The 13,368-nt window shown below is 32.4% G+C and overlaps 1 protein-coding gene across 1 annotated transcript in view; it reads left to right on the top strand.

The window, feature by feature from the left end:
• The window catches only part of CACNA1A (Voltage-dependent P/Q-type calcium channel subunit alpha-1A), a gene marked incomplete at its 5' end in the record, with an annotated part of 160,488 nt that overhangs the window by 132,046 nt on the left and 15,074 nt on the right, over positions 1-13,368 (top strand). Inside the window, 2 exons of the mRNA XM_051219135.1 lie at positions 2,839-3,105; positions 6,211-6,307. Of these exons, the coding sequence (XP_051067429.1) occupies positions 2,839-3,105; positions 6,211-6,307 (364 nt within the window). The remainder of the gene's footprint in view (positions 1-2,838; positions 3,106-6,210; positions 6,308-13,368) is intronic.

Here is a 13,368-nt window from a genome sequence, read left to right as displayed (position 1 = left end):
CCCTCTTCTGATAATATTTCTTTCTCAATAAAATGTTATCCACATCTTTTTGTTGCATAGCTGTAGTATCCTGTTTTAAGTTTATTTGACTATTATTAAGATTCGTCTTCATATCAAACTTTTGTCCTTTGTTATAATGTATTACGTAATCTACGAATGTTATAAATGTGCATCTCAGTTCATTCGTTTTAGTAACTAGTACTATCTGAATAATAATCATTATATCCATCTCATCTATCAATTATTTTGTTATTGATTATCCAAAATGTCACCATTTGATTCGTATCTGTTTAAACCTTCTTGTTTGTCATAGCTTAATCCAGAACAGTGGTGATAAACTATATAAATATACATATTTCTCTGCTTTATTTGCCCTTATTTATGTGAAAATGTTTTAAAACTTGTTTCTGTATATTGAGATCATCTGAAATGTTTCTTGAATAAAATGAAACACTCTTTTTTTTCAACTTCATTATGAACCTTTAAAAGAACAAAGTTTTTGGCATTTAGTTAGCGAGGTTTTTTACACGTCATGCCTACTACCCCTACCCTCCACATTCATCCGGCTTTGGGAGGTCCAATAACCCTAGAAGAACTCCAGGTGATGTTTTGAAATGAAGAACATAAACAGTACACATTGTTTGCTTTTTTTTTTAAAAAAAAGAACATCTGTGTCAACAGTATTTGATAGAATTAGCATTGAATACAAATAAATTAATTACTCTTTCCTTGCCATCGACAAGTGAAATGGACTTCATAATATTAAACTAGTTACAATTTAGTAGAAAAGGTTTGTAGATTATAAAATAATCTGTTCATATTGAAACTATAAGGAATAGGAAATTGCCCAGAGTTTTTTATGCGGGTTAGTTTTAAACTTTCAGGTGGTATTAATCATAAATCGACATTTGTTAGAGTATTAATAAACACCGGATATTACCTGACAACTGTTTATGCCTTCCACATACAAACATTACTAAAAACATAATATATATATACTGACAAACGAATGGATTTAGAATATATAGGAAATGTCCAATTATTTCCGAAAAAGAGTTTAGTAGAGGACTCATAAATGGGGATAATCATTTTAAAATTGTAAAGTTTCTTCAAGTATTACTCTTGCATATTCATTAAAATTTTGTACTCATGTATATCTCTAGGATTTATAAAAAGAAAGAAGAGTCACAATTGTCTTAGAAGTTAAGAGATGATGATTTTTAACAAAAGGGATACTACCCCTATCTCAGGGTCTGAAAATTCGAAAAAATTAAAATTTCGCAAATGCGATAAAATGATCTTGGTGGTTTAGTAATAGTATACCGACATCAGACAATGGGTTTTAAGCGTTATTTAAGCCCTAACGCTTCAGGCTGAGCTATTTCGTTTACTACCCTACATATGTGTTGTATGCAGTAAAAGCTACATGGCTATGTAGAACTGAAGGTCTCATATGAGACTGGAGGTTCGCCATTGATATTGTGGATTGTTCGGTATTACTTTGACAAGTTTGACTGACTGTTCATGCACAAATTGGGTTTGTTGGTCAACCGATTTTATTTATACTGTTGGTTGCTTTTCAGTGTTCTCAAGGGCCACTGTCATAGGGACATCGTAAAGCATATCGCCATTGCTAACATTAATGAGCTTGACTGTTGTGTAAGGGGAATAGGTCAACTTTGACTTGTTCGTGCTGTGTGTAATTGATTCACGCGATCATTGATCGGAATAACTATACATGTGACGTGAATGTATATATGAATTGTGCAAATGGTCCATCAGGGTGCCTAATACCTATGTGGTTGCGTCACAGGATTGAGCTGTACTATTTATATTGTAGCGTTAAAGCTTATACGGTGTTTGGTTCTCCGGGATTAAGTTGTACTGCTCGGGTTATAAAATTTAGGCATGGGCAGTGTCTGGCTCTCTTGTTAAATGGGATTGAGTTGTACTGTTTGGCTTGTTACGTGAAAGTCTGGATGGTGTCTGGTTCTCCTAAAAACCAATATAAAATTACCCTGGCCCACAAGGGTATATTATATAACTATGAATAAACTGGTTGATCCTTCCAGTAGTCATATGCTTGTCTCAGAGATTAAGTCATGCATGTCTAAATAAGTACATACCTTGGATTTTTAATAAAAAATTTGTTTGAATAAAACAATTCCATTACTCTATTTTATTTATCCAAAAAATGATTTCATTTGAATAAGATATAAATAGTTTTGTAAGTTGATTATCTACTATCAAATCAAGTCTACTTTAGTCACCTTAGCTATTGAACTAATAATATTAATCTCTAAGCTTTGTTAAGAATCATTCATAAAAGTGTAGTTTAGTGGAGAAGATTTGTAGCTCAAATGGATGATTTTGGTGGAGTGTTGTTCTCTGAGCTGGACAGAGGACAGACAGAGGAAACTCCCAAAACACCAGGGAATTTTTAGAAGCCTGGCACTCAGGTCAATCAGCAATCAACAAGCATATTAAAATCAATCCAATTTACCAACCAATCTGAAAAATCATGCACAAATATGGGGACATAACCAAAACAAATAAGTAAATAATGACAAATTTAAGGTGAATAAGAACCAATCAACATCTAGGTGCACAGAACAAGCTGTGAAACACATATGGAGAAATTCGAACACTTCAATTCTACCTGAAGTTTGTGCTGATGATGTAATTTAGAAGAACGATGAAAGCTCCACGACCAAACCATCCAACTCAGAGAACAAAACTCCACCAAAAAGTGCAGTTTAGTTTTTACAAATGTTTTGCAGTAATATTAAAATATCAATTAATGTATACTTATACTTAACTTATTCAATTTATTCATAGATGTGCAACTGGTGAAAATTGGCAAGAAATTATGCTCGATTGTGCAGCTGGTAAAGAATGTGAAGGTTCTGGTGAATCATGTGGAAGCTCATATACATATTTATATTTTTCAACATTTAATTTTTTATGCTCATTCATCATGTTAAATTTATTTGTAGCTGTTATTATGGATAATTTTGATTATTTAACTAGAGATTCTTCTATATTGGGTCCACATCATTTAGATGAATTTGTTCGTGTTTGGGCTGAATATGATCCAGGTGCTACGTAAGTTGAATATATGTAAATAGATGAAAGTTGTCGGTATTTTTAAAACTAATTACCTTGGAAACTATCATCAGATACGTATTGTTTTAATAAAAAAGAATGTTCAGCATGTTTACAAAATGATCTACATTTTTTCGTGTACAGTATGTTCCGAATCAAGAAAATCTACAACTCAATTATATAAACATACTTTTTTAAATTCTTTTTAATGATCTTACAAATTGTGGTTCCAGATCAGTTTTAACTTCAGGAATCCTAGTGACATTCTTTAGATTACTTAATTAATTTTTTACCTCAATAGTTACCATCACGCCATTACGTCCTATTGTTGGACTTCTCAGCAGTGAGCACCCACGACCCCACCTCTCCGGATTCGAACACAGGACCTACCAGTCTCGCGCGTGAGCACTTAACCACTAGATCACTGAGTTGGCATCCAACGGTGTTAATGTCCAACTTCAACTAATCCACGAAATTGAGCGACACATCCATCATTGTAATCAGTGAGTTAGTATCTCACAACTGACCAGGCTGAACTCCACTGGTCACTGCTTCTCACTAGAACTCCAGGATAAAGCTCTTGAAGCCAGTCACTAGTGAGCACACAATGATTATTATCAGAAGGGGTTTTGTGGAGATTATAGTAGTTTAGTGGTTGAATTCGTTAGTCAATTGAAGCTAGATCATCTTGGAAAACCTGGAAGCACTGGAAAATCGTTTCGTTCCATCACGGGACTCCTCAGAAGTGCGTATTCACGACCCCACCTCGAGGGATCCGAACCTAGGACTTATTGATCTAGCACACGAACGCCTAAGTCAAGATGATTATACGATTAAACGTTTGTCAATAAGAACCTCAATCAAAATGATATTCTTATAGAATTATGCAAACTGATGAATGATTTAAAAAAACGAATGACAAGTGCGAATCATTTAGCCTATTTCACAGAACGTAGCAAATCCTTAAAAGATAGCGAGTAAACCGTATTGTATATCGTAAACGTAGCTGTGGTGTATTAACAAATCACGGTTGTTGAATTTAAGAGTTTCTATCATTTAGTGAAAGAAATGATGATTAGTATTGTTTTTGGTCTGCTCATAAACAATCTCAGTTTAGTTTTAAGTTCACAAACAGTAGCTATCTACCCGAACATTTGTAGTACAATTAATATTTATGCAAAAACTACCTATCATGAATGAAACCTTCGGTATTTCAAAGATGATACGAAAAATAATTGTAGTTAAATTGAGTAAAGATTCTCAATTTCATCTGGTGACCTGTTACGTTCGTAAGGTTGCATTACAAACAACTTACAGCAATATTAAGGTGAGGATATACTTCAATTTCGTTCTTAACTTTGACCTTGCACCTGGTAATCAACCAAAATGAAGCGAACATTAATATTTACACTGTTTTAATCCACGATAAAGATCATGTTTCATTCTCTATCGATTTTGATGATCTACATGTAAATTGTAAATTTTCGTACGAAGCAAATATCACTCCATTATGCTACGGACGAGTTAAGTGTTGCACACAGTCATGATGAAAGAAAAATTGAAAATTAGCAAAGTTCATATCTACATTTAATTCATTGATAAAAAGTACTCCAAAACATATACAACTGAGTAACTGAATAAACGAAAACATAACCGTAATTACTGAATACGATACACTTTGATGACTTGATAACGCTGAGTTTATTCTCAGTCCAATATTTTAGACATAACGATGCCGAAATATCATAATAAAACTTTATGAGTTCGGTTATTTGCTGTTTCACAAGCTAACACCCATTTTTTATTAATAGTACGTTTAGTAGAGTGACAGATATATACATATATATATCAGTAAATGGATGAGGGGAAATAATATACAGTAGCGTTATCAATGGATTCAGTTAGTCAGTTAGCTACAATGTAGGACCAGGCACATATATGCATCGATCTAAGTTGCCATACCTCATTAGCACAACAAGATGAATACCAAACTCATAGAAATAGTTAATTCAATGGTGTTCATATATATATATATATATATATATATATATATATATATATAGAAAGATTACATTATCAAAGGATTAATAAGAGATAGTCATGTTGAACCATTGTATTTTACTTATCTGCATAAAATTGCATTAAAACAGCATAAAAAGTTTGTATTTATTCATCTAAATTGTAAGATAATTTTTCATGTACACGTACATAGATTATGAAATATTCTGTTCCATATTTACAGAGATAAACAAAGCAGGTACATGAATATGTCTAGTAGTAATTACAATTATGTCTCTTTATATAAATTAATGGAGTGAGATATGAAATAACATGAATAATTAAAGTGAAATCTGTATAATTCTACCTTCTAATGTAATTTATTCATATATATATATATATATATATATATATATATATATATATATATATATATATATATATATATATATATATATATATATATATAAACACCGTATTGTTTTAGTTCGTAAAGGAAACAATTAAGCGTACTACTCACTAAGAATATTTTAGTAGTTGATCAGTACACAATGTATGTTCTGTAATAATTGAAGGCTTAGAAAAAAATTATTTAAAAATAAATCTATATTCATTATCATCGACATTTACAGAAAAACGATAGAATAACTCTAAATTATGTATTGTCATTACTGTATACTTTGATACGAAGATAGTACGTGGACTGATTCGTTTTATTTTCCACAGAATAATCAGTCTATATACATTCAACTAATAAGAAAGATAGGAAATGCCAATCATGGAATCATTTAACCATGAAGAAAGAATATGATGTGTAACATTATTCATAGTAGAAATAGTTACATAATTGACTGAAGACAGATTACCAATGATGCTTGAAAAAACACCATCAGTCATTAGTAGTCTGATGATATGTAAATGCATAAGTTTGAATTCCATGAACATAATAAAAACAGATTACAATTAGCAACTAACTTAATACTGACTATATCCAACTACTTAAAATCAAAATCTGTTAGTTATTATCTTTATATAGTTTCAATTTAATTTCTGTATACAGAACTTATAAATCTTTTTTTTATTTGAATTGGATATTATATTTCATAGAGGTCTTATTAATCATCGTGATGTATATGAAATGCTTAGAAACATGGAACCACCAGTTGGATTTGGTAAAAATTGTCCATATCGTTTAGCTTATCGAGTAAGTTTCTTATCATTATGTTTATTCTTAGTTTGTTTACCTTGTTTTTTTTCTGTTTATTAAAACAAAACAATAAAACTTGGACTTATATACATCAGAAATATCGAATGGGGAAACATTATACGTTCAGTTAAAGTTTGACATTTGTGCATTTCTATTTCTTTTTCTTATTCCTTGTTGAAGTTTATATTCAACTTTTAACTAAATCAAAATATAACATCATAAACTTTCATAGTATATAAATATAGACATAGATTTATATAAAAGTAGCTTTATGAAAACAAACGATTGAAACAATAATTCAAGTAACTACTCCCATTTTCGAACAACGAAGTAACTACTTCCCAATCATTTAAATTTGTTAAATCCAATTGGGCATAGAAACAAATCAAGCATATTCACATGATTACATCAGGAAAAAAATCAATATATATCTAAGCAAATTTGTCGTGAAAACTATCTGAATGATTAGCGAGAGAGAGAGAATGTGGGGAGGGTGGTGGGAATAGTTTCCTTTTTACTGACGTAATACAATATTAGCTATTAATCAAAAGGTTCTGTTTTTGTTTTGATTTTTGTGAAAGAAAAAATGTCAGTTGAGTTACAATTCTTATCTTAAATAGAATATCTATATATCTACATATAATAATAGATAAAGAACTTATAATTGTAAATACTGATTTAAATGAATAATTAAATTTGTCAGAAGGGGTTTTATGGAGATTTTGGAAGTTGCACTGATTGAAATCATGAATGAATTGAAGCTAGACCACTATCGGAAACCTGAAAGCACTGGACGGCCGTTTACGTCCTAGTATGGGACTCCATGATTAAGCGCCTGGCGTGAGACTGACAGGTCCTGGGTTCGAATCTCGCGGGGTGCGGGATCGTGGATGAGCACTACAGAGGTGTCCCATACTGGGACGAAACGGCTGTCCAGTGCTTCAAGGTTTTCCATGGTGGTCTAGCATCAATTGATTCATGATTTCAATCAGTGAAATTAGATTTGTTTCATTTATCAAATGTTTTTATCAGTGATAATTTCAAACAAACAAAAAGGTTAATTTTTTTTATTTTGTTTCGGAGAGGGAGTTTGTTTTCGTTTTATAGATTACTTTTGTTGATAAATATCTTGACAACTATCCTATCCCGAAATAGTAGATTATGTTATCATCATGATTGGACTGTATCAATGAAAACTTATCACTATAAATCTGTCAAATAAATAAATAGTATATATGGAGTATTTACGTGTGACAAAATAAAATATTCTGTATGAAGATTTTTTTTCCAGTATAGAGGTTGTGCAGATTGTTAAGTTTTTGATTGAGATCATGAACCGAATGATGTTAGGCCATCATCGGAAACATGGAAGCACTGGACGGCCGTTTCGTCCTAATGTGGGACTCCTTAGCAGTGCGCATCATTATATTATTATTATATATAATAAAATACAAATTGAATACACTATAAAGCTAATTATATATATATATATATATATATATTCTGAAGATAATAATAACAGAATTCACTCGAGTTTACAGGCATGATCAATTTGATATAAATAGTAACATTAGATGAAGAGAACACACCTGTGATATAAGATTGTTTTAAGTATACTAGTTCAGTAATTGGTTAGGTAGTACATGTATTACAGCGATCCAGTGTATCAACCGGCAACTTTTAATTTTTCTTCAGTGATAAACCTGTTGATTTATGACCGGTGTATTTAAGATCATTTCCTGTATCAGAATGAATTAATGATAATTATCTACAACTAGAGAAAGTAAAACGAAAACAGAGAGCATGGAACAACAAAGCAATAATTACCAAAATATGTTAATCAGGTCTATCATAATTCATGTGTCATGTGACATACTGTTGATATTAGTTATTATTCAAATTAGTTAATGTTTCTAGGGCGAGTGTTAACGTAACGTGACAGTAAGTAGGTGGTTTTACTTACGGAATTCACTAATAATAATGGCTAAACATTTAAAGTTCCTATAATATCACTTACAGGTGCTACAACATTGAATGCATTTTCAGAGGAATGTAGAGAATGTTTTTGGAAGATCATATATTATTATAGTGATCTAGATGCCTTTACTATGGTATCATTATGATTGATAAAATGAGCTTGGAATATGAGTGCATCTAGTATTATTTATTATCTCACTTTGTTTTAACTGATTTGAATGTTTTAACAAAATTTGGTTGACTTGCACAAAGAAACATGTTCTGTTTTAAAATCTTGTTGCTATATATCAATCCTTATTATGATGTTCTGTCTAGTATAGATTTTAATTAGTCAGGGAGGCAATAGTAAAACTATGGAAAATTAAGGAACTTGGAACAGTTACTTCATCATAATTTGAAATTCTTCAGCATTCTACTCCGAGATGAATAGTTATATTGACCTCCAGCTATCACCAATACATTCAAAATGAAGAACTTAAATATAGAATTAACATCAAGGAATCGAATTCAGACGAACTTCAAAATGGTAATATTAACTTGATGAAGAAATAAAAATTCAAACCAAACTTAATGATCTAAATGCTTTAAAAGCAACGAGCTGAATTTCTTAATCTAACTAAAATGTTGGTGATTACTGTATTAAATTTTCAGATCTTTACACGATATGATCTTATATAGGTTGAACTAGGAGATATATTCACAAATACTTGATAAATTGATTAGAAATTAATAAGGCAGATCGTGCTTATGATTATGACTGAATTTGATGCAATTCTGGTATACCTGTTATCACTCTTAACCATGTAGATTGATCGCCCATATTCGCTTGTACACGTTTTTGTGAACTGACCAATGTATTGAAATTTAACATAACAACTTGTGCCTTCGTATTTCTTCTCCATTAGTTATCTACTTTAAACTGACTGTTCATACATAGTCTTCTTATTCCTTTATTTTCCTGATTATTATTTTGATAAGTTTATTTTCCTAAATCTTGACCTAGTTCCACCATTAGATTATTTATTCAAGCACTTATAATTAATCTTTTTACTGTCAGTACACTTCTAATCTTCGATATGATGGAGAAAACTTGCGGCTCAGGTGGATATTTTTAAAGCTAGACCACAAAGAAAACCTGGAAGCACTGGACGGCCGTTTCGTCCAACTATGAAGTTAGACATTAACACCGTTGGATGTTGGCTCACTGGTCTAGGCGTTAGGCAATTGCGCGCGGGACCGAATCCCGTGAATGTGATCGTGGAATCGCACACTAGCACGAAGCGGCCGCCCAGATCTTCCAGGTTTACCATGGTGGTCTAGCTTTAAGTGACTCATGAAATCAACTATGAAATTACTACAATCTCCAAAGAATCCCTTTCTGATAATAATGATACTTTACTTACATAGCTTTAATTGTCGTTCTGCACAACTTCAGGGAGTACTTCATGTAGAAGTGATCTGCTCATTTACTTCATAAGCCGGACAAATACTCCATTTTATGAAAAATATCTCAAAAATCACAATCAAAATTCCATAAATTAAAGATGTCACTTCATTTCATTTTATGTACGCCAAAATTTATAACTGTGAAAAATGACGAATGCAATATCATCTACAACGTAAGTTTTAAATGATGAAGATAAATACTACACAAATTCTGTGCTTTCTTGAAACGTGTACACACAAAAACGCGAACTATCAGGGAAACTAAACGATGTGTTGTTTCTTATATAAATGAATTAAGTAACTACGGACATGGATTGGAAAGAGAAGACGTTCGGTTATTTAAGATTGTCAGAGACATTTTGGAAGCATGGCAGTTAGATTAATCAGCAATCTGTAGATACGCTGACTTAGAACCAATCTATCAATCTATCCCCAAAAATGGTTAATCAACAGCTTTTTCAAAGGATAATGAAACAAAGGAGTCACCGTAAATGCACAGATAAATAAAAACAATTAAAACTGAGAGAACAGGGTGAACAGAATAAACTAATTTAAGGCTCCTCTTCACATCTGCATCAGATTCACCGTGTTCATCAATGATGCTGCCCAGACATGTAAAGGTTTTTGCATCTTCCAAAGCTTCTCCGTCAAGTGCGATTCGATTGGTGCATGCCGTATTGTATCGTAGAATTTTGCTTATAGTCCTTGTTGGGCTACTGCTGGTCCTAAGCCCGGATAAAGAAGGAGGGTTGGGCATGGGGTTAGCGACCTAATCCCTTAGAAAACTAACACGCTAAAAAAACGCTAACCAGACAAAGTAACTCAAAAACAACATAACAGTTGTAAAAACATTTACAAGTAATTAAGGTATTAAGGCATAAAAATTTAAGTTTGAAAAGTAATTTTTTTATTTACTATTCAAAATTTAGGAAGACAAATTGTTTTCCGTTAAATTCTTTATTCTTTTCAACTTCATTCACTATTGACAAAATTAATTTATGCAGTGTTTATGATTTAATGAAATACTTTAAATAAAATACAAAGAAAACTATTTTACAGTCTGTCGGATAGTTTCATGTACTTTGATGGTTAATCTGAGTGCTGAAAAAAATTAAGATTTAGATATAAATGTAAATCATATATTCGTATTTTAGGCAAATACCTATGTTTGATTCAGATCATGAACCGACTGGTGTTAGATCACCATTAAAATACTGGAAGCACCAAATGGCCATTTCACCCTATGATGGGACTCCTCAGCAGTGCGCTTCCACGATCCTACTCGTGGGATTTAAACCCAGGGCTTTTAGTCTCGCGCACGAACGTTTAACCTACTGGACCACTGAGTAGGCATCCAACGGTGTTAATGTCTAACCTCAACCAATCCGTGAAATTGCACGACCATCTTCCATTGTACTGAGGCAGATACCTGTATCTACCCGATACGGATTAGTTCCACTGGTCACGGCTTCTCGCTAGAACTCCGAGAATTCCCTCACTAAGGTAGTCACTAGTGAGCACATGGTAATAATCTCCATAACCCTATACTGATAAATACCTATTTAGTGAGGTTAAATGAGGGTTATAAAATTAGTACGATGAATTAGGATTCGGATTTACAATTGAACGTTAAATTTAGAAATTAGATTCCATGTTTTCATCACAAAGTGACATCAGCTATGATCCTGAAATGGTATTCAGCCAAATGAGTGGATGAATTTAGCGCGAAAATCCACAACCTCCTATCTTGAATCTGATTGGTTCATCTATAAATTTTATTCTCGCCGATACTTAACTATCTTTTTAATCAAATATGAAAATAATAACTGTAATAGCTAATATTTCTGAATGAATGGAAACTCGACTGTGAAGATACATTCAACACTGTTCATTGTTATTGTTACCGCTTTTGATAATTATCATAGTTTAAATAAGGAATTGATATTTGTTAGGCCACTTTTGAGTGTCCGAAACTTTTGGTTGTCAGTTTTGTCCTAGCTTAGAAAGAATTACAATTGAATGTAAGCTAATTTTCATGAAAACGATCATTATTCATAAAGCGTTAAAAATATGGTGAGACTATAATTTATGGACGACCTTTGAAAATGTGCATCAACTTACTGGGGTTAAATGAGGGTTATAAATTAGTACGAGGAATTAGAATTTGGATTTACAATTGAACGTTAAAGTTAGGAATTAGATTTGGCTAAATAGAGTTTTGGTATTATAGCCGATGTCAGTTCGTGATGTAAAACTGTAAATCTGATTCCTAACCTTAACCATCAACAGTAATTAATAATTTGAATTTCCCCACACTAATTTATATTCCTCATTTGGTCCTGGTTATAAAGTGGACACCCACAAGGTCAGTCTGGCATCGCTCAAAGGTCGTCCATAAATTATAGTCTCACCTAACAAGTAGAGTGCCTCAATTTGAGATTTATGGTATTTAACATCACGTTAGGTTGTATGCTTTTCATAATATCATGTGAGTATACACAGTTATGATTCATTATTATTCGGTCCAAATAAGTCTAAAATCAGAATACTTATTGTCATATTCGCACAATTGAGAAAGAGATAATCAAAAAATTTTAGAATCCCATTAAAAAAAGTATATTTCTTGTATTTTGGTTACATATAAATTTAATCAAAGTTCCTCTTATGAACTGGAAGCATAAAAAGCATCACTAAATGAACATTATAAACTGTGGAGATTTGTTGTTCTAGTTTGGATCTATATTCTAGTCTCTATTCATGAGTCTAAATAGGATAAGAGCCAGCCATGTTTGTAGTTGAAATCTGTAGATTATTCACATTTTGTTACGTCCTTGATCTGTCTACCCACCTTTGTGCACAAGATAACCTGTCTAATCTAGATAAAGACCTTGAGCGATAGACTGACTGGCTCAAAGTGAGACCAACTGCTTGGGTAGAGAGATGAAAACTATTCTATCACCTGATTGACTGACAAGTAAGCGAGTGAGAGAAGACAAGTCAACTGGAACACTACTCAATTTATTTCCAATTCCGATATGGTTCCCGATTTCAGATTAGTGTAAGAAGATACATGAATAAATAGATGAATAACCAAAACACAACGCAAAACAATTAGGAAAATACAATTAGGTCCTGGGTTTTTAAATCTCGCGAGGCAGGATCGTGGATGCACACTGCTGAGGAGTCCCACAACAGGACGACACGGCCGTCCATTTGTTTCAGGTTTTCCATGGTGGTCTAGCTTCAATTGACTCATGATCTCAACCATTAAAAAAATACAATTATGTCCAAAACTGGAGATTAGCGTAGAAAATAGAGTACAAAATATTACGTTTAAATTATACAATAGGTTTAGAACAAAAAAGGCTATGACAGTGAATCATACATCAAATAAAGCTTATTGTAACGAACAGAACACGGGTGGGGACAATCGAATGTATTTAACACAAAATTACAGGACTTGTTAATAAAATCTAACAATCATAAAGTAAATGCTTAATTTGCAAAATGTCCACCAATTGTCTCGAAATGACCCAGACTTCACTGTTCTTGCATTTTCATACAAATCGCATCTTGTTTCCATCCTTTACTGTTCGATCCTCTTGTATCTCTGCTGCCAGACATTCTGTTCACGA

This window comes from Schistosoma haematobium, chromosome 2 (assembly GCF_000699445.3).
Source record: "Schistosoma haematobium chromosome 2, whole genome shotgun sequence".
Taxonomy (NCBI): Eukaryota; Metazoa; Platyhelminthes; class Trematoda; order Strigeidida; family Schistosomatidae; genus Schistosoma; species Schistosoma haematobium.
The sequence above is the reverse complement of the archived record's forward strand: the minus strand, read 5'-3'. Positions and strand labels throughout refer to the sequence as shown.